Source organism: Mytilus californianus, unplaced genomic scaffold (assembly GCF_021869535.1).
Source record: "Mytilus californianus isolate M0D057914Y unplaced genomic scaffold, xbMytCali1.0.p SCAF_9, whole genome shotgun sequence".
NCBI classification, from domain to species: Eukaryota; Metazoa; Mollusca; class Bivalvia; order Mytilida; family Mytilidae; genus Mytilus; species Mytilus californianus.
The window spans coordinates 60900831-60927976 of record NW_026262745.1 but is presented as its reverse complement, the minus strand read 5'-3'; the positions used below and the strand labels follow the sequence as shown (position 1 = coordinate 60927976).

Here is a 27146-nt window from a genome sequence, read left to right as displayed (position 1 = left end):
GAGATGTGGTATCAGTCAGTGGCAGATTCAGGGAAGGGGCATAGAGTATGTTTTATCCCCCCCCCCCTTTTTTTTTATTGAAAAAAATAATTTTCATAGAATCTTCCAAAAGCAGTATGTGCATTATTTGTTCCATTTTCGGAAATTGTAACCCAACCCCCCTTTTCAAAACTCCTGGATACACGCTGTGTATGTTTGCCCATGAGACAAGACCAGTCTATACTTATTAAGCTGAGGAAAAAAAGTAATTTCCCCACATTTTTAGGTAAATACCCCTGTAATCAATCAATCTAAAGCAAATTATGCTTAAATCTCATTTTAAAAAAGTCAAAAAGATATAAATGTTGATAATTCAATACATCAAGAAAGACACCATCAAATAAAAAGTGATATATATTTAATGTAAAAATAATTACTTAATAAAATACTTGACAGAAAATTGTTTAGACATCATAAAAATTTATTAATTTTTAATAGGAGAAATATTTTTTTAATATAGATCTATTATTAATAATAGTGTTTAATCTAGTAATTAAAAGAGTTAATATAAATTGCTTGGCTAAAGGCTGATGCTAAAATGAGAAAGTGAAAAAAGAAAAATATAAAATTTAAAGGACTTCATGCAAAATGAAAACAACACGTTATAAATTTCATGCGTCCGAAGTGCTTTTCTGGATGAGACCACTTATTGGCCCTTTGAATTCCGAAATCAAATAAACATTTATAAATCTATCAATTACATCCTTCAGATGTTCACAAGATATTACTCTGTCAGAAATCGGTATTAATGTTTTTGAATTGTGTCCAATATACCTACCGGGTAGCGCATTTCAGGCTCTTTACTTCTTGCATTTATTACCCCCCACCCCCTTCAATATGGTCAACAATTGAAATTAAAATAAGATGATCTAGTATGATTGCCAATTAAGAGACAACTCTCCACCAGAGACCAAATGACATAGAAGTTAGCAACTATATGTTATCGATAGCTTTCAGCATTGAGCAAAACCTTGACTGCATATAGCAATTAGCTATAAAATACCCCAATAATGACAAATGTAAAACACTTCAAATAAGAAAACTTAAGCGACCTGATTAATGTAGAAAACAATAAACGAAAAAACAAATATGATATCAGGGGTTTGGAAATGCTATGCCCGACTCGCCTGACTCGTATACTTGTAAATTTTTTGATCTAGGTTGCCTGTGTACAAGTAAAAAATACGAAGGACAAACTTCAATTTAATCAAAAATATATTTTCACAAATTATTAAATTGTATTACTTTCTGTTAAAGAAACCAATGATTAACACATGAAAAACATATAGTTAAGTCAAAACATCAATGTTCATGATGACAAGACCGATAACAAAAAAAAAAAAAAAAAAAAAAGTATGCAAATCCGAGTGTCATTAACATTGCGTTATTTTTCCCATTGACCAGGGATTGTTGTTTAGGTTTTATCTGCCATCTAACACTAGTGTTATTTTAATTTTTATACGACCGCAAAAAAATTTTTGTTGTCGTATATTGGTATGACGTTGGCGTCGTCGTCTGGTGTCGTCCGGCGGCGTCCGAAGACACATTGGTTTTCACACTCTAACTTTAGTTTAAGTGAATGGATCTCTATGAAATTTTACCACAAGGTTCAATACCACAAAAGGAAGGTTGGGATTGATTTTGGGGGTTATGGTACCAACAGTAAAGGAAAAAGGGGCCAAAAATAAGCATTTTTGTAACTTCCAGACATAACTTGTGTGTTAGTGTATGGATCTCTCTGACATTGTACCACAAGGTTCCATATCACAAAAGGAATGCTGGGATTGATTTTGGGGGTAATTGCCTCAAAATTTTAGGAAGTAGGGGCCAAAAAAGGGGCAAAAAACAAGCATTTTTCTAGTTTCATGACAATAACTTGTGTGAAAGTGTATGGATCTTTCTGAAATTGTACTACAAGGTTCCATATCACAAAGGGAAAGCTGGAATTGAGTTTGGGGGTAATTACCTAAATGTTTAGGAATTGGGGGCCAAAAAGGGGCCAAAAATAAGCATTTTTCTAGTTTCCAGACAATAACTTGTGTTCAAGTGTATGGATCTCTCTGAAATTGTACTGCAAGATACCATACCACAAAGGGAAGGCTGTGATTGATGATGGGGGTAATTGCCTCAATATTTTAGGAATTAGGGGCCAAAAAGGGGCAAAAAACAAGCATTTTTTTAGTTTCAGGACAATAACTTATGTGTAAGTGTATGGATCTTTCTGAAATTGTACTACAAGGTTCCATATCACAAAGGGAAAGCTGGGTTTGAGTTTGGGGGTAATTGCCCTAAACGTTTAGGAATTTGGGGCCAAAAAGGGACCAAAAAACACATTTTTCTAGTTTCCAGACAATAACTTGTGTTCAAGTGTATGGATCTCTCTGAAATTGTACTGCAAGGTACCATACCACAAAGGGAAGGCTGGGATTGAGTTTGGGGGTGATGAATCATAAGGGGGTTTAAAAAAATTTGGGGGGGGGGGATTTTTTTTTTTCCTTTTTTTTTTCTTTTAAAATTTTCCATTTTAAGTTGGTTATTTCTGATTTATATTTAAAAGCAAATAATAATGATATGGTAGGAGATACACACCAAACAGGATGTGTAAATTATTATATAATAAGTATTGTGCAATAGCAAGAAATTTTCAATTGCACAGTATTGCACAATAGCAAGAAATCTTCAATTGCACAGTATTGCGCAATAGCAAGAAATCTTCAATTGCACAGTATTGCGCAATAGCAAGAAATCTTCAATTGCACAGTATTGCGCAATAGCAAGAAATATCCAATAGCACAATATTGCGCAATAGCAAGAAATTGTCAATTGTACAGTATTGCCCAATAGCAAGAAATATTTAATTGCACAGTATTGTGCAAAAGAAGATACTTCGTATAAATTGCTTGATCAATTTCAATTGGGTTTTATTCTTGAATTCTTGGGGTTCTTTAATATGCTGAATCTAACCGTTTATTTAGTTTTTGGATTTTGGGCCCCATTTTTAAATTGGTCCACATTGAGGTCCAAAGGGTCCAAAATTAAACTTTGTTTGATTTCATCAAAATTGAATTATTGGGGTTCTTTGATATGCCGAATCTAACCGTGTATTTAGATTTTTAATTTTAAGTCCTGTTTTTCAAATTGGTCTACATTAAGGTCCAAAGGGTCCAAAATTAAACTTAGTTTGATTTTAGCAAAAATTGAATTCTTAGGGTTCTTTGATATGCTGAATCTAAACATGTATTTATATTTTTGATTATGGGCCCAGTTTTCAAGTTGGTCCAAATCGGGGTCCAAAATTAAACTTTGTTTGATTTCAACAAAAATTGAATATATGGGGTTCTTTGATATGCTTAATCTAACCATGTATTTAGATTTTTGATTTTTGGGCCCCGTTATCAACTTTGTCCACATTGAGGTCAAAAGGGTCCAAAATTAAACTTTGTTTGATTTCATCAAAAATTGAATTCTTGGGGTTCTTTGATATGCTGAATCTAACCATGTATTTAGATTTTGGATATTGGACCATAATAGGTGAATGTCCAATTTAAAATTTTTAAGTTCTTAGACCACATTCATTCTGTGTCAGAAACCTATGCTGTGTCAAATATTTAATCACAATCCAAATGCAAAGCTGTATCAAGCTTGAATGTTGTGTCCATACTTGCCCCAACTGTTCAGGGTTCGACCTCTGCGGTCGTATCAAGCTGCGCCCTGCGGAGCATTTTATTGCCTATTATCCTGAAAAAATATAATAGATACAGAGAAACTTTAAATAGCAAAAACGATCAGCAAGACGAGTTCTACAAATAAGTCTGCATGGTCGAAATTGTCAGTTGACTTCTTATTAGAGTTATTGCCCTTTGAAGCTGATTTTTACCATTTTTTTTAGTTTTTGCCTTATATCTTAAAAATTATAATAGATAAATAGACACTTTAAAACACAAAAATGATCAGGAAGGCAAGATGTACTAACAAGTCAAATTTTGCCGATACAGTTAGTAGACTGTCACTCTTTATAGGAGTGATTGCCCTTAAATGAGGATTTTTTTTACCTTCTTTTGTGTTTGTGCAAAAATTAAAGAAGATAGAGTGAAACATAACAGACTAAATGATCAGCAATACAAGATCAACAAAACAGAGATTTTTGTCATGAACTATTCTCGTCTACAATGTTGGAGAGTGCCCATTGTTGAATATGCACATAGACCAAGCTAGGTGAGCGACACAGGCTCTTAAGAGCCTCTAGTTAAATTTAAAGGACAAATTCAAAATGATAACAAAACAGTCAGTGTAATAAATTAATTAACATACAGCTGAGAGGGTAATTGGGCAAATTGTTACCCTACGAAAAAATAATTTCAACCTTGGCTTCGCCTCAGTTAACAATGTTTTTCTTGGGGTAACAATCTGACTGTTTCCCTCTTAGCTCTATGTTATTTATATACTTATAATGCCTCTCACAAAAATATGCAAGCTAGGCCCTTTCTGACATTGTCAGTTTTAAAGATTAGTTGCAAAAATGAAAAGATACCCCAGTCTCTGTTTGAGATCTTCGGCATTGATAATTAGATATATAACCGTATAAGATATTTTGCATCTGCCACATGCAGGGTTTGAACTCCCAACCTCAGTGTTGACAGGCTAATGAAATAGTTGATGAACTACTTAAACCAACTGGACACTGAGGCCCCTTGGCTCATTTGGGCTAAGGGACCCATTGCCATTACTATTTGTTGTTGTTGTTATAGCTTTTGATATCTCTCCTACAAGAGTATAGGCTGAAATTATTCTTTTCCAGTTTTTCATCCAACTGTCTGTAATGCTTCGGTCTTGTAACAGACTAAAATTTTGGTTTAAGTCAGTTTACCATGAAGTTGTCAACACATCAACTTAAAACTAAGTACATATGTTTATTATGATGTGAACTTTTCAAGATATATGTGCCAAATTAGTGTTTTGACACAATTTCTCAGTTCATTGAACACAGAAATGTGATAGGTGAACAAGGGAGAGGGGTCTACCGTAGGGGATGCATGATGTGCTATATATAGATATAAGAAGATGTGATATGAGTGCCAATGAGACAACTCTCCATACAAGTCAAAATTTATAAAAGTAAACCATTATAGGTCACAGTACGGCCTTCAACACGGAGCCTTGGCTCACACCCAACAGTAAGCTATAAAGGGCCCCAAAAATTACTAGTGTAAAACCATTCAAACGGGAAAACCAACGGTCTAATCTATATAAAAAACGAGAAACACTTATGAACCACATCAACAATCGACAACTACTGAACATCAGATTCCTGACTTAGGACAGGTGCAAACAAATGCAGCGGGTTTAAACGTTTTAATGGTACCAAACCTTCACCCTTTTTCCTGAAACAATAGTGTAACATCACAACATAGAAAGACACACTATAAAATATCAACTGAAACAGCTTAACTCAATCAAAGGACATATTAACACCATTGAACATACACTGAACAAGTGAATATATATGCCTATATATGTGTGTTTAACGATTTCTCCTCTGAAAGGGTTAGATTTGAAGTTTTTTAGCTTTTGTAAAATAAGATTTGAAGAAAATATTTTTCTTTTTTCATGTGAAATATGGAATTTCCTTGTCAAGTGCTTTAAATGATGTCTTCAAATAGATTTTTAATGTAGTTACTATATTTGGAGTCATGCATTATTATCAGAATGCTTGAATGAAAACCTCATTTCTTGTTGTAAAAGTTTCTTTCACCTGAAACATAAAAACACCTGAAAAGTTAATTGATTATCTTTCAAATAACGATCTGCTCTTTAACCTTGACCTTTTAATTATACATTCTTAAAATAAAGTCATTTACAAAAATATTTTTAAAAATGTGATTAGTATGTTTACCTAACAGCACGAAAATATGACTAAAATAGACATAATCACCTTCAAGGGAGCTTCTTTGATCATGAATTTCTTGGTAAATCAGAACATAAAAGAATTCTATCAGTGTCTGCTGTAAAGTAAAGTCAAATTGCTATTGTATTGTTTATGTTGGAAATATCACTTAATTATTTACTGTAAATGTCAAAGAAGTAGGTGCACTAAAAGTCAAGTTAATGAAACGGTTTAAAGATTAGAATTATTTTCAGAAATTTTATCTTTGTGGAATTATATACAAGTTGACGCACAGCCTTTTTGATGAGATCAAATTATTTTGATAAACTTTTCAAGATTTTGTAGTAGGATCAGTGCAAATATAAGTTAGTTATTTTTCTCTCTCAAAATTTTCATCATGATCATGTTTTTCATTTTGGAAGATATTTAACTGATTTTAACTTATTTCAAGAAGGATATTTCAATAAAATGTTGCAAATAAGCCTACTTTAATGAAATAAAAAACCAAGAAAACGATGGTGAAGGTGATTTGAATAAAGAAATCATCATGTTTTGAATAATAATGAATGGCCGAAAAAATTATTTCCTCAAGGAAATTGATGTCAAGATATTCCCAAGTATATACTTGTTATTTTGAAATTTACAATAGCTGTTTTTCTTACTAAGAAAGAAAACTCTACACTGGAGTCTGTCTGTCTGTCTGTCTGTCTGTCTGTCTGTCTGTCTGTCTGTCTGTCTGTCTGTCTGTCTGTCTGTCTGTCTGTCTGCTTTCCTTAATTGAAGGATATTAATAATAATACTTGGTATTACATGTTGCCTTTTTGCAAAAAAAAGATTGGAATGTCTGTGTGAGGGTCAAGGTTATACTGTTACTTTATTCAACTTTACATCGGTATATATATTCAATTAAACAAAGTCCTGTCAGACTAGGAGCTTTTGTATGCTCTGAAGGATATTAAAATGGTACTTTATATTTTTATTGCCCTAATCGTTTTGGAATAAGGAGGTCAAAAAGTCTTTCTGCAAGATTGTGGTCAATACTTTATATAATAAGACGAATTAATCAAGCCAGGACTCAGATAGTCATACTTTTGTGAGCTGATGCTAGCAGTATACCTCTGTCTGACTTTTCTCTTATAAAAATAAGAAGATGTGGTATGATTGCCAATAAGGCAACTCTCCACCAGCCCAAATGACGTAGAAGTTAGCAACCATAGATCACTGTATGGCCTACGACAATGAGCCTAAACCGGGTATACCACATAAAAAGCCGTGAAAAAGGCCTCGAAATGACAAAGGATAAGGTACGATAAGCCCCCGTTTTGGCCCCCCTATTTTCTTATTTTTCAAATTTTGTTTTGGAAAGCTACTTATTATGTTAAAATATTTCCTGAGGTTTGAAGTTTGTTTGGATGAACTTAAAACCATTAATTTCAGCAACTGGGTGAGGTGAGGGGGGTAAACTTTCCGTTATTATTCAGATATTGTAATTATTATTCACTTTGGGGGTGTTCCGTACAACGATTTTTTAGTTTTTAAGTGCCTGCGCCAACGTGACCCAGGAATTTTTTTATTACAATGTCATTATCACTGTTTTTGCTGTCTAGATCGCCATAATTTTCTCCGGGTCACGTAGGCACACGCTATTAAATTTTAAGAAACACAGGTCAAAAATCATAATTTTTCCTACTTTTGGTGTTTTTGATGTCCTTTCACCCCCTCATCTCACTTAGTTGCTGAAATTAATGGTTTTGAAGTTCATCCAAACAAACTTCAAACCTAAGGGAATATTTCAAAATATTAAGTAGCTTTCCAAAACAAAATTTGAAAAATGAGAAAATAGGGGGGCCAAAACGGGGGCTTATCGTACCTTGTCCTTTCAAACAATTCAAACTGGTTTATATGCACAACCATTAACAGTCACATTATTATGTAACAGAATGTGGTAGGGGTAAACATGTTTCCGTGCACCAAAGTCTACCCCTAACAATATGGGACTTTGGTGTAACGATTAAGTACAGTACACAAAAACTACACATCATAAGAACAAACTATAAAAATTAGTTGAAAAGGGCTTTGTTTCTTTAAACTGTTGAAAAATTGCCATTGCTCTGACTTTGACTGCATGTGAAGTGGAAACCTATATGAATTGATATATGCACAGAATACAACCATTTTCTCAAAATAGAAACAGCATGTGAGGAGACAATATATGTTTTTTATCACGCAAGTACATATGTACTCCTTTCTTTTTATCGTAAAACGGCTGATTGTGTGGCAAAATGAAAAGTAGCAATAACAAGAGAAAAGAACAATTTGTATTGATTCTGTAATTCGGTTAAATCCATCAGTTTATCCCTGTGATCACATTACGGATGACACTAAATGATTTATAATAAAAGTACATTACATAAATATTTGATTTACTTTCTTAAATCGGTTTTATGGAGCTACGACTGGAAAATTACATCACGCTTATTGAAAAGTATGAAATTAATTACTTCTATCATGCTTAATATTTAGAGAAAAAAAATATGTTAGTTGTAAAATTTTACTCGTAACTTTTGAAAGAAATGTAGCAATAAATAGAAAATTTGTCAGTTATTTATATTATATAGCCAAAACGAAATTAATTGAAATCTCCCTGAATAAAACAGAATTTATAATAATTCTTTAAATAGAGCTGAAATTATTTCAAAAGGAAATAAATTTAGAAAGCTCCAAGTTAATTGAAATGAAACATTTTTTTATAATCCTTAAAACTGAAATTGAAAACTTGAATGAAGTTTTTTTTTTATCAAACTGTATTACAAATGCAAGAGTTTTGAATTTATTTCAAATTAGTAAATAAATAACATTAAAGTGCACTCATGTTGCAGCAGGTTATTTTGTGAAATGCATACTTGTGACCTTTCACCTCAGCTTCTTTGAAGGCTATTCATTCAATTTTCCCAGCAGCTCATACATAATATGTATCACTAATTTTGGTTTACAGCTAGTATAGAGCATAATCGAGCAAAAGATGTAGCATGAAGGACAAAAAGAGAAAATAAAGAGAAAAATATGCACACAAAAAATAAAGAGAGAATAATGGCGTGCTGAAATATATAGAACATATAAAAATGGTAAAAAAAGATAAAGAGTAGACAAAAATGTTCTAAAATATTAATGAATTAAAGGAAATGAAGGACCCATCCCCCTATCCAGCCCCTTAATTATCTTGCTGAATGATTTAAGGGACAATTTCATTTTTTTCATAATTCCACCCTTGTTTGAGGTTAAATTGGCAGTATTTTTTTATTCAGCAACATTTTTTAGTGCTTAATAATAATTAGATTTAAATCTAAAAAAGGTAGTCAATTTAAAATCTGAGAATTCATTGCACTTTTGTTCGTAGCGATTTGTTTTGGCTTGTGTTGCTAATACAAGGATTTGAAAATAGATTTTCTGTTTCAAGAAAAGAAAAAAAATGTTTATTGATTCTGTTACAGAAATAGACAGCTGGATGTTAATTTTGGTACAAAATAGATGTACTTGCAGAATTAGATGAGAATGAATGAGATATTGTCGGAAAATGACACGAGGAGAACAGTTTCGTCATACATAAAAACTATAGAGCAAACAATGATCTGTTTTTCGACCTTGAAATGTATAATTGTGATAAGATTTGAAATAATCAAATAGAATCTATCATTTCCTTCTTATATTGATGTAAGGCCATCTTAAATCAAATTCATGCTAAACTTTTAAGTCATCTGCGTATTAATTTCAAGGTTCCGGATAAGATGTGAGAAATGAACACAATTTTTTTTGTAGGAGAGGGCAGGAGGGAGGGGGAAATATTTTTTTTGATTTTTGCTCAGAATTGGAGAATTTCATATGTTTTATCCTATTTTTTGTTCATTAGTTGTTAAAACCTTTTTGTATATTTTGCAAAGATAATGAGGAAAAAAGGTGTATAATCATGCTGAAAAAAAGCTCTATTCTACATGATTCTGACATATGCTAATTTATTACCACACACAATTAAAATAGGAGTATGAAGAGTAATAATGTGTTCAGAGCTCAGAGTTGAGGATGTTCGCTACTCTTGTTTTTGACTTTTTGTCAGATATTTGGAATCCTCTACTTTTATCCATGTAGTGCCAATAAAAAATTTTCCCACTGACCCCTTCTTTTCTTTTCATAATTTTATTCCATATAGTTTTAAAAGTCATTTTTGAAAGTTTTATGAAATCCTTGTTATTTTTTCAATACTTTTGAAAGGAAAAAGGTGTCAATGTTAAATATATGGAAAGTCTAGAGAGAATTATTTCCTGCTAGATTTTCAATGGTATATATGTAGAAAACAAGTACATGGACCCTTCATTTTTTTCGGCTCTTTTAGTTCCTTTAGTTACATACTATCAAATTATAACAGTCTTTTTACAAAGCTTGTTATTTTTAGATAGAGTTGCGAACATCCTTTAAGTACATGTAATGTGTGTTGGAAGTATGACATTTCTACCTTGGGACTGTCACCAAGTGTGCTAACATGTTGACAAATTTCACTTAGAATACATAACCCAGGGTATTTATATATATTCTTTGTTTTAACGTTTTATGGTCTTGCATATACATGAAATATTTGCTGCTGGACAAAGCACTGATAATGCAGTTAGTAATGGTGTAAAACCTTGGATACTAGTATTAAATGCTGTTGACTGGTTGCATAACAGTATTCAATGCTGTTGACTGATTGCATAACAGTAAACAGTATGCTGTTGGATGGTTACAGAATTATGGTATCTGTACCCAATCTGTGGGACATCTGTTTGGGAAGAATAAATTCACAACCACTTCCTGTCGGAATAATGTTGTTAAATCTGCTGCCATTGATGCCTCATGTTTAGAGTTACAGTGCTCTGTATTTAACCTTTGCAAAAATATGCTTGAAATATTTGCCACTGGATTTCAGTAAACAGTAATCAGTCAGTCAATGCAATGAATATGGCCAGGGGTGGATCCGGGATTTTTGAAAGTGGGTGTTATTATTGAAGAAAATTTAAAACTATACAACTTCATGCAAAAAAAATATATATTTTCCTGTCAAAGCCCCACCCCCTCTTGAATCTGCCACTAATGGCAATAATTAGAAAATGTATTTTCTGGTTATGTATTTAACTAATGTACTTATCATTATGAATTAGATATGAAATAACTCTAACACTTTCCTGCCATATTTATCATAATTTATGCAAATATGAATAATAAATGTCAGAAAGCACTAAGGTTGTAATTTATCTCATGTCTTAATTGGAGATAATTTGACAGTTAAATGGGATATAATGTTTTCCTGTTTTCATTACAGATAAACCATAATTTTTCAAACCCCAAAAAATCATCACTGATTTTAAGAATAGATGCTTTACATTATTTTATAACCTTTACTTCCCTTAGCTTTTTGTGTCCCTCCCTTAGTCAGCGGGGGCTTTAGTGTTACCCATGACCATCCGTCCGTCCGTCTGTCCCATTATCGTTTCCACACTATAACTTAAGTTTTCCTCATCTAAACTTTATAAAACTCATACACAATGCTAAGAACCAAAACTTGCAGATAGAGTTCGAATTTGGGCAGTGATTCACATACCCTTCTAGAGTTATTCCCCTTTATAACTTGAAAAATTGCAATTTTTTTCATTTCTGCTCTCTAACTTAAGTTTGTCTCATTCAAATTTTATGAAACTCATACACAATGCTAAGAACCACAACATGCAGACAGAGTTCAAATTTGGGTTGTGAGTCATTCACTGTTCTAGAGTTATGCCCATATTTAACTTGGAAAATGGCAATCGTGTCCTCAGACACATTATTCTTTTATTTATTGATTGATGGTTTTTAGGCCACTTTTAGCACTCTTGTCTTTATTTAAGGGGCCAGTTTTTATTGGTTGAGGAAACTGGAGTGCAATGAGAAAACCACCAACCATCAGCAGGAAATTTTACAATCCTGGTCAATTAAAATCAGAGTTGAATGCACCTGCCAGTATCAGGTTTGATCTCACAACCTCAGTGTTGACAGGCTAGTGATAGCTGTAGATTAGCTACGAATACCAAAGATCCTAGTAAATATTTCTTTCTTTTAGGGAGATATTTTTTGGACAGATCCTAATCAGTATTTAGAATGTTGTGCCCACTGCAATATCAATGCCAAATTATGATCAGAAATAAATAGTGAATTATCAAATTATTTTTATTAGTTTATTATTGTTTAAAGTTCACCAATTTGCTCTGGAAAAAATGTGTTCAATCTTATTAGTTAATTAAATTTTTTATCTTAATTCCTCTATAAAATGATCAACATCCCACAAAAATCACTACTAACGAAAAACGCTTGAAACCAAAAATTATGAAAGATTCCAAATTTCACAAATAATATAAGAATTATAAATCTAAGGAACCTTGGTGGCCAAGTGACCAAAGTAAAAAAGGACTACAAAACAGTCTTAAGCTTAATATGATTATTGTGACTGTTGGAAACTACAAGTTAACACACAGATAAGTCCAAAGTTATTGTATTTAATTCAAATAGTAAAACTTTTTTGGACAAATTTACTTATAATGATTCTTGTATTGAAACTGTTAGTTATTATTCTTATTAAGGTATTGTAATAAAATGTAATGGTAATTTCAATTTAGCCATTAATACTCTTTTGGAAAAGGCAAGAAAAGCCCGGTATTTCAAAATAAAGAAAACTGTTGGTCTGAATAATCCATGTAGACTACTTGAAAAATTGTTTGATACATAAATATCACCTATACTTATGTACAGTTGTGAAATTTGGGGCGTTTACTCATCCTTAAGGGACTCTGAACCCTTTGAAAAACTACACATTAAATTTATCAAAGATGTACTTGGTTTTCATTGCAAGGCTTCAAATGATGCTTGTCGTGCTGAGCTTGGTTGAATTCCACTCAAAAGTAAAATTGTATTTTCAAGCATAAATTTTCTAGAGCATATACTTTCATCAGAAAATACACTTATAAATAAAATTTTCTGTGCAACAAGGTTTTCAAACCCCTGGATCAAAAAAACTAAATGCAGTTTACAAAAATTAGGATATTCATATCTTGTAGAAAAAAGTTGTTTAACAAAGCAGCACTTGGGACAAGTAAAACAAAGAATTTATGATTAGTGCTTGCAAAATCAAAATGCAAACATACAGGAATCTTCTAAACTCAGTTTCTTTCGTCAAGTCTACAAAATGGGTCAAGGACCATCATCATATGTTGATTCACTAAACAATTTAAAAGATAGAGCAGCAATATGCAAAATATGCATAAGTGCACATTCTTTATTGATTGAAAGGGGAAGACATCTTAACTATCCTAGAGAGGAAAGATACTGTCCTGTCTAAAAATGGGGAAATTGAAGATGAACAACATTTCTTATTTCAATGTAATAGATTTACCTCAAAACGAGAAATATTAGAAAATAAAATAAATGTTATATTTAAAATACAGCCTAACATTACCACTGATGATAAAATATCTCTATTGGTTAACAATAGCTCAGCATTATTACTTAGACTGTCTTCCTCTTTCATATCAGAGTGTCTAAATATAAGGAATAGTGAATTAATATGATACATCAATATGTAACTTTTCATTCTACCATGTCAATTAATATAATTATATATATGCAATAGGTCTTAATCATTTATTGTTAATGAGTTTAATTGTGCCAATAAAAATATTTGTATTTATAGTGATCAAAGAAATTCATCTACTGTATCAAGCAGGCCTCTCAACATTTAGGTTATGAGTTAGAACCATGCATGTGGTAGTTCGAAACCATTGTTAATTGCAATATGGTTCCCTATTCCATCCATATACCTTTAGCGTTTTTGTTCTTTTACATGAATTTTACCAGAACTACATAGATTTCACTGTAAAATGTTGTAATTTTTTTTCCAGGTAAATTAACACCTGAAGAGGTTAATGATGTTGAGGGGGAGGAGTTGGCTCATTTGGGATTTTTCCTGGACAGAAAAGCCATGTACAGATGTCTTAACCTAGAAGGTCAGTATGTTATAATTTATCTTGTTCCAAGTTCATTAAGGGAGGTAATTCAACTTCAGCAAACTGTCACAGATTGGAGAGATTGTTAAGCAGTCACACAATTAAGTGGGGGTTGAGATCCATCACATGTAGAACATATATATTTATAAAGCAAGGTCATGTCCCAGATTTGTTTACATGCATGCAGTTGATTCTTATTTATTTTGTCAAATAATAGATGTAGGGCACACATATGGCATAAATTGAAGGAGAATTGCAAAGCAAACAGGAAATTACATTTGATTTATGTAAAAAGTTGCATATAATATTTTTAACACTATCAAATATAGCCATTGATAACGGAACAATTGGACCTGTTTTTTCTTTGTAAGTGGTAAGAAATTTTCAGTGTCTAGATCTTTGTAAAAGGAGCTTATAAGAGTACATATAAAAAAGTAATTTTGTTAAAAGATCATTAATTACATTTTATATTTTTGAATATGTGCATCATGTTTACATTATGATTATCTAAGAAACAATTGCAATTCATTCATCTATTTTGTGTCTTTGAAATATTTGTTTTAAAACTGTGTGCTGATAACAGATGGAGACCAAGGTCAAACTGGCTTGAAGTAAGAGACACAGATGATTTGTTTATATAGTGAAAAAACATCATCCCACTATAATCTCTGTATTCTGAGAAATTTGTATGTAGCAATTCCTGAAATCTCCCCCTCCCTCCTCCCCCACCCAATATTAAACATTTTGAATCTCAAGGTATATATATAGCTTTTAAGTTATTCAAGTTCCCATGGTGTGAAAAAAAAAGAATTCTTTAATTTTCACACTATGGAAAAAAAAAATGTGCATAATATTCCAGTTTCACCACCCCCACAGTAAGTGAAAATGGTACCTTTTGGATTTGGATAATAGTGTTATATGGAATAGTCAGATCCTGAATTTTATTTCAAATTTTTCTACATCTTATATCTGTAAATTTGCTCTCTGTAAATGGGGAATAAAGTTTGGCAGTTATATTAATATATATATATTCTTTTTCACTTATTCCATGAACGAATTAATGAAGTTTAACAACCAAAACCTGAATTGTAAGCAAAGTCTAGGTTAGTGCAAAATTTCTATTTGAAAGCAGTTCTTAAAACATTCAGAAAAGTTATTAGTGTTCTATTTACATCATTATTTTTTTAAGAGTTGAGTAGTTGAAAGTAAATCAATCAGGTACATTATCTCTGTGTATTGATATATTACGCTCCTCCCTAAGTAGAAAATTGGAGTTGTGACATCTAAGAATACCTGAAGCAATTTTTGCATTCATTGATGTGATAAATATAGTGCTTTTACAATCATACAGACTAAAACAATAATATTTCTAATCAGTTATGAGAACGGGGAATTCTCTTGCAGATATCAAAGGTATTCTCTCTCAGGTAAAAACCCAGGTTAATTAATTGCTTAAAACAATGCATTGACTTTTTGACAGAAAATGATTTACATCTCACTTTTTAGATGCTATCTTTGTTCTGAATTTGGCATTTGGCATATTGTTCAACATTTCACAGCGGTATAACATGTTATTTTAATTATTCTTCCCTTAGTTTATTTATTTTGTATTTACATTGTATCATAGATCAAATTTATTTGTTCAGTGTATGTTCACTGGTGTTAATATTTCTTTTGATTGAGTTAAGCCATTTCAATTGATATTTTATAGTGTGTCTTTCTATGTTGTGATGATAACACTATTGTTTCAGATAAGGGTGAAGGTTTGGTACCATTAAAACGTTTAAACCTGCTGCAATTGTTTGCACTTGTCCTAAGTCAGGAATCTGATGTTCAGTGGTTGTCGTTTGTTGATGTGGTTCATAAGTGTTTCTTGTTTCTCGTTTTTTATATAGATTAGACCGTTGGTTTTCCTGTTTGAATGGTTTTACACTAGTAATTTTGGGGTCCTTTATAGCTTGCTGTTGGTTGTGAGCCAAGGCTCCGTGTTGAAGACCGTACTTTGACCTATAATGGTTTACTTTTATAAATTTTGACTTGGATGGAGAGTTGTCTCATTGGCACTCATGCCACGTCTTCTTATATCTATATAGAATCATTGATTTTGAAGGTTTTGAAAATGTTTTTTATTTTCTTCTTTTTTAATTGAATAAAAGGAGATATGTTGGGTGTTGCCAATGTTAAAGTACATTTATCAATTGCTGTGTAAAATTTAAAGGATTTTCAAACTGATTTACTGTCAGTGAAGATTTTCAACACTGATTTACTGTCATTGAAGATTTTCAATATTGATTCACTGTCAGTGAGGATTTAAAATAGTGATTTACTATCATTGAAGATTTTCAACACTGATTTACCCATCAGTGAGAATTTTAAAGTACATTTATCAATTGCTGTGTAAAATTTAAAGCATGCGGTTATTAATTTAAAGGATTTTCAAACTGATTTACTGTCAGTGAAGATTTTCAACACTGATTTACTGTCAGTGAAGATTTGCCCACTGATTTACGATTTAACGACTTTAAACAACTGTCACAGAGGATTTTTAATACAGAAATAATGTCAATGAAGATTTTCAACACTTATTTACTGTCAGTGGGGATTTACAACACTTGTTTCACTCCCAGTGAGGATTTACAACTATTGATTCACTGCCCGTGAAGATTTTCAACACTGATTTACTGTCAGTGAGGATTTACAACACTTATTCACTGTCATTAAAGATTTTCATCACCGCTGTAATGTCTGAAGATTTTCAACACTGATTTACTGTCAGGTAGATTTTTTACACTGATTTACAGCCAGTGAAGATTTTTAATACTTATTCACTGCCAGTGAAGATTTCATCACCACTTTACTGTCTGTGAAGATTTATTGTCAGGGAGGATTTTGAACACTGATTCACTGTCAGTGAAGATTTTCAACACTGATTTACTGTCAGTGAGAATTTTCAACACTGATTTTCTGTCAGTGATGATTTTCAACACTGATTTACTGTGTGAAGATTTTCAACAGGGAAATACTGTCAGTGAAGAATTTCAACACTGATTTACTGCCTGTGAGGATTTTCAACACATATTCACTGCCAGTGAAGATTTTCATCACTGCCTTACTGTCAGTGCTGAAGTTACAAGAAAAATATATCTTTTCTTTTGTATCTACACTTCTAGAATAACAAGATATAATTTGATAGCCAGCATGATGTTAAAATGATGAATAAAAAAATTCAACTTTATCATGTTTATATATAACTAATATAGGACAATAGTGTTGATTGAAAATTACACCATTCCAGGCCCTTTTGTTTTCCACATAATTAATATTACCAATAATTAACAAGTTCTGGGTCCAATACGATGCCGATACCAATAGTAAATGTCACATGTAGTTTTAGGTTGTAGTAAGAAAACCAGGACAGGTTCAAACAGAAATATTTTGATAGCAGAGAAACTGTGCACCTTATAAACTGCATGACTTTATCATTTGACAATACAAATACTAATGATAAGGCATAAGTACTTTAATTCAGCCACAGACCCGCAATATCACGGATGTGTTCTTCTTTTTTATGCCCAACCTACAATAGTAGAGGGGCATTATGTTTTTCGGTCTGTGCATCCGTTCATTCTTCCGTCCGTTTGTCTGTCCCGCTTCAGGTTAAAGTTTTTGGTCAAGGTAGTTTTTGCGCCTGTCCCAAGTCAGGAGCCTCTAGCCTTTGTTAGTCTTGTATGTTTTTTTCATTTTAGTTCATTTATATGTTTTGGAGTTTAGTGTGACGTCCATTTTTACTGAACTAGCACACAATTTTATTTAGGGGCCAGCTGAGGACCACCTCCGGGTGCAGGATTTTCTCGCTGCATTGAAGACCCATTGGTGGCCTTTGGCTGTTGTCTGCTCTTTGGTCAGGTTGTTGTCTCTGTGACATATTCAGGATTGTCAGTTTTCCTGCCAAAGGTCGTGGTTCTCTCCGGCCATGATCTGGCTTCTTCCACCAACATAAAACTGGCCACCATGAGATAGCCAATAATGCTGAAAGTCAGGTGTTAAAACATAAAAAAACAAAGGATTCCAATCAGTTAGAAATATAAAGAAATGAAACTCCTACTGCAGTAACTTTTAAAATTGAATGAGGCTGGAAAAGTAAAAAAATGCTTATCAAATTTAATTTGCTTCAACACTTTTTTCCAATACAAAGTGATTATGAGTGACCAGTGGGATGAAATCTTAAGATTTATTACTTTTGATCGAATGAGAAAAAATTTGATAGCAATTATATAGTCTCTCATAACTCTTTTTAGAGTGGCTCTTGTTTTATATGTGAAGTTGTAATATTATGCAAATGTTTTATAAGAGGTGAGACTCAAATAAAATATTGTCTTGTCTTGTCTATATTATTATTGAATTTATGTTACATTTGTTTTCCCGAAATACCCTAATTTGAATTTCCTGTATAAATTATAATGAAATCACATGGGAAATAAAACCTGTATCTTCACTTCTATGACAGCATACAACATAATAAGTTGAATCTAAACTGAATGAGAATGGGTAAAAAAAGATCTACTGTAAATTCAGAAATTATTGCAAGGTTTTTATTAAAGAGAATAATGCAACTGGGTGACTGAGTATCACTATAATAAGAACTCACATCGATTCTGATATCTGATAGGTATATCTGTATGCAGCTTTTCCTTGAATCGCAATCATTAATCTTGCATTTTTGTCTGAAAGAATTTCTGAATTTACAGTTTTTTCTTTCATTTTCTATTTTATTACCATTAAAAGTGGATGCTATAAAAACTTTAAAAAATAATCCAAGAATTTGAATTATTTATAGTGGCATAATGCTTATAACTATGGATAAATGTCCGAAGCAATTATCTTCCCATACTTTCAGTACTTAGGGAAGTAAAGTATCTCCTTGTGTCTCTCTAACATCCTTATCAGGTTATTGCTCTGTCTACAAAATGTATAGCAAAGGTCGGTAAAAATGTGTCGGAATTGATGCTTGTTTCCTGAAATAGTTTGTACGTTTGCTAATGATGTGAGCCTTTAATATGTTCCGTCATCACTGCTATGTTTCCTTCTGCTAGCAGACTGTATTGATGAAATTTAAAAATAAGGAGATGTGGTATGATTGCCAATGAGACAACTATATATATATCCACCCAAGTTCAAATGAAGTGGATGTAAGCAATTATAGGTAACTATTACAGCCTTCAACATTGAGAAAAACCCATACCATACAGTTGGCTATAAAAGGCCCCGAAATGAATAACATGAAACAATTCAATTGAGTAAACTAACGGCCTAGTTTATAACAAAACAATTTACGAAAAACAAGTATGACAGACATGGTCACATACTATCATTATGTATAGGTAAATGATTTGTGTCTCTTTGAAGTCTGCATCAATTTTTGCTCTGTCTACAAATTCTCTTATGTAAAGCAAAGGTTAGTAAAAATGTGTCATTTTCATTCTTGTTTTGTAAAATAGTCATACGCTTTTTAATGATTTGAGTCCTCAATGCTTATGATTTGAGTTGTGAATATGTTCTATCATTGTTGCTATGCTTCTTTCAATTAGTAGACTTTATTAATGTAATGATCTTATTCTGTCAGTATATAAAGGTAAATCACTTGTGTCTCTTTGAAGTCCTCATCAATTTTTGCTGGTCTACAAATTCTCTTATGTAACGGCTTAAAGGTCAGGAAAAGTGTGTCGGAATTAATTCTTGTTTTCTTAAATAGTTGTACATTTGTCAAGAATAAGAATAAGAATTAGAATAAGAATAAGAATAAGAAAAAGAATATTTATTAAATCCAATTAAAGGGCCCGTTTCCGAGTATATACATATATATAGAGTATTAATTATACAGTAATTTTTAGATATATTACATTAAAAATAAATGATTAAATGTCAATGATTTGAGTTGTAACTATTTTGTCATCATTGCTATGTTTCCTACCATTTAGGGGACAATTAAGTAATAGAATGGTCATAGTTCTGTCATTATATAAAGGTTAATAAGATTCCTTAGTGTGTCTCTCTGAAGTCCTCATCAATTTTTTCTTCAAATTCTCTTATGTATGGCCAAGGTTAATTTAAATATGTTGAAATTGGTGCTTGTCTCCTGAAGTAGTTTGTACGTTTGCTAATGATGTTTGCCTTGAATAATAATTGTTCTGTCATCATTGCTATGTTTCCTTCCATTAGCCGACTATTTATGTAATGGTCATAATCTTATCAGTATATAAAGGTAAATGCCTTGTGTCTCTTTGAAGTTCTCATCAATTTTTGCTTCTCTACAAATTCTCTGATGTATGGCCAAGGTTAGTCAAAGTGTGTCATAATTCCTCTCAATGTCTTCTAAAATAGTTAAAACATATTATCAATGATTTGAGCCATGAATGTGTAAAGTGCCATCATTGCTTATAAAGCTTCCTTCCATTAGTGGACTTAACTAATAAAATGGTCTTATTCTCCCAGGATGTATTCTAAGGTTAATTCTGAATGATGGCATTCTTGTGGGTCTGGATGAGGGAGGGGGTCCTTCATTTCTGTATACTTTAATTTTTTTGTCAATTTTTCTCTATTTTTTATACTGAAATTTGACCATTATTCTTTATTCTTTTTATTTTAGCACCTCATTATTTTTTTTATTTTTTTGGACAATTTTTCTCTATTCTTTATATTTTTTGCCCATTATTCTCTATTCTGTAAACGCCTCATGCTTAGGGTACAGAAATGAAATGAAGAATAAATGTTTAAAACTTGTTTAAAATATTTTTTTTCACAGTTGCAATATATATACTTTTCAACTTTGTACTTTATTTGGCATTTTAATTTTTTTGATTCAAGCATCACTTATGAGTCTTGGTGAACGAAACACTTGTCTGGGGTACAAAATTTTAAGTCTAGTTAATCTATGATGAGTTTGTTATACTTTTAGAAATTTTTTTTTAACAACAGTTAAATCATATAGTATAAGAAAATTTAGAATTAGTTAGTGTTAAGAAAATTTAGAATCAATTAGTGTTTAGAAAATTTAGAATCAGTTAGTATTTGGATTGTTCTCAAACTTTCCCAGGATCTTACGTTAAAAGCTCTTTTCTACTGGTGTTTTAAGGTCAAATTTTTTGTTTTCATCCTTGTAACAATTATTTTACGATGATTACATAACTACATTAATAAAAAATATACAGTTGCCCTTTTGAACAAATTCTGTTTGACATGCCTTTCAGATATGCATGTTTAATAAATACATACATGTCAGAAATATGCATAGGCGGTATAGAAAATATCAAAATTAAAAAATGATGAATTAATATGTATTTTATACATGCTTTTCTAGAACACGCCTGTTCAAAATGAATAAAATATTCTATATTTGATTTTCAGTGCATGTTTTTATTTTATTTTTAGATATATAAAGTTGTTGATTATGACCCTAAATATGAAATGTAATTTCTTTTCGTGACACATGAAATCTTGAGTTTGAATAAAACTATTTTAAATGTCCAGAAGTGAGTTGAATATGATCATTATGTTGAAATATTACTGAAAATATTGAAATAGGGATTGAAAAAGCACTTTATTTTATTTCATTGAGAAGATGCTGCAAGGTTATATTAGCTTATTATGCTGTGGAGTAGACAACTTTCAAGTTTGTTGCATTTCTGTCAAAAACTTTGGTTTTAATGAACATCTTTAGTGTGTTTAGGGGCATTGTCACTTCCTTTCCATGTTGAGCAAGCGGTTGAAAAAATATGATGCTATATGGCAGGAATTATTTGGCAAATTAAATTCTTATAATTGATCATCAGCACTGCTGTCATTAGGGAATTGTGATTAAGTACCTACAGAACAAACATTATTTCTAGTTTATCCTTCATAATGATGATCACGAAGACCCTTGATGAACTTTATATTAATAGTGTAGGGATACAGGCGATCCCATCTATCTGGTAATTGACGTCATAAAGGCGCGCATAATTGACGAAATTTTCCTGTGAAGGACATAACTCGAAAGTGGTCTATTGGCATTGGGACAGTGGGAGGCAGAGTTAAAAGAATATTTAAAATAAAAGGAAATTTGGGTATATACATCAATCAGACAGAAATCGAACAACATAAAAAAATATTATAAAAACCTAAAAGACACATAAAGGGAAACATACAGTCTTGAACAATAGATAAGTGTTAATACAATATGTATTAGTCACAATTAAGACAAGAAAAATGATTATTGTTTTTTTCAAACATTCATAAAAGCAGAGTATTGATATACAATTTCCCTATTAGCAGTCAGTGTGGTTCTATTTTGTCAAAATAAGCTCAAAAACATTGTTCAATGTAGTATTATTTACTTGCAAGTAAAAAAAAAATCAATATATTCATGCAAACTTTAATTTGACCCTAAGCTGGAGACGGGTTACACAAGTTTAAAATGTGTTCAGTTATTGAAGTGAAATATTAGGAAGAACCATTTCTTTTGACCGATACTGTCCTTTAAAAATCATTCATATTCAAGAAAACTGATGATTTAGTAATTCTATGACATGAAATCACACAGACCAAGAAAAACCATCATTTTACGTTTGCCAGAACACCAGCGGGTGCTTATATGTCTGTTTTTGTTTATATCGGTAGTATGACCATCAGCAATCTTGGAAGGACATTAATACATGACATTAGTTATGGCAGTGTAAACAATGCTTAAAAGAAAAAGAAAAGAAAATTTGCAGTGCTCAATAATTACATTAGAACAAGGAATTATTTGAATCAGGAATAATTTTGAATTCTGGAAAATTGATAAGAAATGTATGATGAAAACTAACCCAATTTAGGAGGGTTAGATATGCATTCATGGCTAAAGTCGAGGGTTAGTTTAATAAGTACATACTGAAATACCAGTGAAAGTAGAATTAATCTTATAAGCCATGGTGTATGGCTAATTTTAACCCTATTTAGTTGGGTTACTTTCTATCATACATTTCTTATCAATTTTCCAGAATTAAAAATTATTCCAGATTCAAATAATTCCCCAGTGAAATAAAAATTGATAATTTCACATGTAAAAAATAAATCTGATAATTTTCCTCCTCTAGCTGATATTCATACAACAATGGGTGTTTTCAAGACATTGTTGATGACAGTGCATCAAAACGAATTGGGAATGGTAGCAAAAGATACAGTTCCTTGTATTTTATACTTTATTCCCTTTAAAAAGCCATTTGTCAATTTATAATAAAAAGAAAATTTGAAGTTTTAAAAGAAGTGTTTGGATATGAGTAAGACCATACATTATGGGTTGTATGTTAGTGAAATAGCAACTCAACAGCCCCATTAAAACATTAAAGATTTTTAGAGGTCAAGTAGATGATCATCAATGAAAGTGTCCATGCAATGTGTCTAACTCTAAATCTCCCTGATCCTAAACAAGTGGTGAATGACTTCTAAAACTAAGCTGCTGGTGGACGATCAATCCCCAAGGGTATCATCAGCTCAGTAGTCAGTACTTTGGTACTGACATGATTTATAACAAACCTTTCTAAAATTGTCCATTTATAAATTTAGAAATTAATAAGAAACTTAAGGTTTCAACTCTCTCATGCGAAGTTGACCTTAGATGGATTTGGCTATAATTGTTCCTTTTTCTTTTTGGTCCTATAGCTCTTCACCTGTTTCGGTTCTTATACACCCTTGGCTTTCAAACATTCAGTTTCGATTTAAAATATATTAAGTGTTAGTAAATTGATAGACCTCAATTGTATGATTTTAAAACTGTCTTTTGTTTAAGTATTTAGAATAGCTCTTACTGCAATATAGCCTTTTTGTTCTGATGCAGCGTAAAGTAATCACCAATCAATCAATCAATTCAAGCATTCAACATTGAGCGTTCCTGATGATGGTAAATCCAGAAAAGTGCTTCAGACGCATGAAATTATATTTAAGTGTTGTTTACATTTTTTCCCCAAAATAGTCAAATTCTTGAATGGTAAAAAAACACACACTTAGATATATTAAAAAAAAACAAGACATCTGAAAAGGTTCCTGTCTTGTAACAGGCACATCGATATGCATCAAGGTTAAACTAAGTTTGGAGATGCACAACACATGGTAAAAGTTGAATGTTTTGTGTTAGAAATACCATGGTATCTTGACAATGATTGACAGCATTTCTTTGACATTCTTTGTTTACATCTGTTTCACTGAATTGAGAACAATATTATATGTGTCTGAGCGTTGCTTTACAATAAATAGTTAAATAGTTAAATAGTTATTATTTCAAAAAAAATTTAGTGGATTGTTTCAAGTTAGAGGATCACAGGATTCACCTATTATTGTTGACCTTGAGTAAGTGGGATCAGACATTGCCTTTAATTGTTGACCTTTGAGTTAAAGGCTCACTCGGTTCACCTGTTATTGTTGACCTTTGAGATAGAGGATCACTGGGTCCACCTGTTATTGTTGACCTTTGAGAAAGAGGATCACTGGGTCCGCCTGTTATTGTTGACCTTTGAGATAGAGGATCACTGGGTCCACTTGCTATTGTTGACCTTTGAGATAGAGGATTACTGGGTCCGCCTGTTATTGTTGACCTTTGAGATAGAGGATCACTGGGTCCACTTGTTATTGTTGACTTTGAGATAGAGGATCACTGGGTCCACTTGTTATTGTTGACCTTTGAGATAGAGGATCACTGGGCCCGCCTGTTATTGTTGACCTTTGAGATAGAGGATCACTAGGTCCACTTGTTATTGTTGACCTTTGAGATAGAGGATCACTGGGCCCGCCTGTTATTGTTGACCTTTGAGATAGAGGTTCACTGGGTTCGCCTGTTATTGTTGACCTCTGAGATAGAGGATCACTGGGCCCGCCTGTTATTGTTGACTTTGAGTTAGAGGATCACTGGGTCCGCCTGTTATTGTTGACTTTGAGATAGAGGATCACTGGGTCCACTTGTTATTGTTGACCTTTGAGATAGAGGATCACTGGGCCCGCCTGTTATTGTTGACCTTTGAGATAGAGGATCTCTGGGTCTGCCTGCTATTATTGACCTTTGAGATAGAGGATCACTGGGTCCGCCTGTTATTGTTGACCTTTGAGATAGAGGATCACTGGGTTCGCCTGTTATTGTTGACCTTTGAGAAAGAGGATCACTGGGTCCGCCTGTTATTGTTGACCTTTGAGATAGAGGATCACTGGGTCCACTTGTTATTGTTGACCTTTGAGATAGAGGATCACTGGGCCCGCCTGTTATTGTTGACTTTGAGTTAGAGGATCACTGGGTCCACTTGTTATTGTTGACTTTGAGATAGAGGATCACTGGGTCCACTTGTTATTGTTGACTTTGAGATAGAGGATCACTGGGTCCACTTGTTATTGTTGACCTTTGAGATAGAGGATCACTGGGCCCGCCTGTTATTGTTGACCTTTGAGATAGAGGATCACTGGGTCTGCCTGTTATTGTTGACCTTTGAGATAGAGGATCACTGGGTCGGCCTGTTATTGTTGACCTTTGAGATAGAGGATCACTGGGTCCACTTGTTATTGTTGACCTTTGAGATGGAGGATCACTGGGTTCGCCTGTTATTGTTGACCTTTGAGAAAGAGGATCATTGGGTTTGCCTGTTATTGTTGACCTTTGAGATAGAGGATCACTGGGTCTGCCTGCTATTATTGACCTTTGAGATAGAGGATCACTGGGTCCGCCTGTTATTGTTGACCTTTGAGATAGAGGATCACTGGGTTCGCCTGTTATTGTTGACCTTTGAGATAGAGGATCACTGGGTTTGCCTGTTATTGTTGACCTTTATAAGAAATATAGTATCAACAATCTTGTATAGTACTACTTTATGGTTTAATTCTAACCTCATTCGTCTCTGAATGCCAAATAAACTACAAAGTAACAAATATAAATCTAGTAAATTATAAAATACATAAATTTCCATTTCCTCTGAACTGATATACTCCCTCTAAAATAAGAATTAAAATGACAGATTGGCAGTAGTTTTAACAGTTAATAAGTTAATATCACTCAAAAGGCAAAAAAATGAAGTTTTATATGGCCATTGTGTTTGACTTATTGATCAATCTAGATTTATAAACTTTGTCCTTGGAATTATAATATATGCAAATTTATTTTATTGTTATATGCTAATTTATTTTTATTGTGGTCGTGTCCTTAGTATTATAAAAACAGCAAATTTTTTTTCATTGTATGATAGATATTTTTGTGGGATCGAATAAAACTTTAATATAAGTAAACTTATGTATAAATTATGAATCTTAGGAATTAAATGTTTTAGACATAAGAAGCTACACCAGTTTTATCTTCAGGGATCATGCAAACAATTAGTTTAAAGTAGAATTAAAAGTTTTGCTCACTTGTAAATTATTGTGCTAAATACAATCATTCTTATTCTTTTGCCTCCCTTAGGGTAAAACACATTTGCAATATAAAGTATGTAGAATAATATAGTTGGGTGGTTATATGGGCTCTGGGCTTTATCCTCATGTTATTGGTTGGACCTCAGGCTCCACATTATTGGGCCTTCAGGTCTACGCTCACAGATAGGGCTTTGCGCTCCAGAGCTCTAGAGACAGGGATAAGGGTTCATGATCATGATGTCGGCTACAAGCTCAAATGGAATGGTGGAGCCTGACTGTTATAATTTCCCCAATATAGAGTGGTTTTAAAAGAGGGATTGCCTTTTCTTTATTAGTACCTTTTAATAGAAATAGCCTTTAAAAATCTGTATTAAAGATAATTTGCTTCTTTTCTTTAGATAGGCATCTTTTTAGAGTGATACCTTCTATCTAGAAGTAGATTGTAGTAAATGTATGATCTGAGAGCCTTCTAAAGGGATAGCCATTGGCATTACAAGAAAATTCTATGAAATATGTATATAATATAATAAAAAGGTTAGATATTACGTAAAAGTGTACAAAACAACACCAGTTTTATAAAAGGAAACAATAAATACAAGTATCAATAAATATTTTGGATAAATGATATCCTCACATGAATCTTATCAATTTATTCTGATATTACTCAAAACAATCTTGATCCAATTATATAATTACTTCAGAATTAATTAATTTGAGCATTAATTTAAAGAATTCGGTTGGGCAATTAATTACTAGTCTTTAAA

At 32.3% G+C, this 27146-nt stretch overlaps 1 protein-coding gene across 1 annotated transcript in view; it reads left to right on the top strand.

Annotated features, from left to right (window-relative positions):
* The window catches only part of LOC127716177 (gem-associated protein 5-like), a 265274-nt gene that overhangs the window by 177457 nt on the left and 60671 nt on the right, over nucleotides 1-27146 (top strand). The window contains exon 18 of the mRNA XM_052222302.1: nucleotides 13879-13983. Within this exon, the coding sequence (XP_052078262.1) occupies nucleotides 13879-13983 (105 nt within the window). The remainder of the gene's footprint in view (nucleotides 1-13878; nucleotides 13984-27146) is intronic.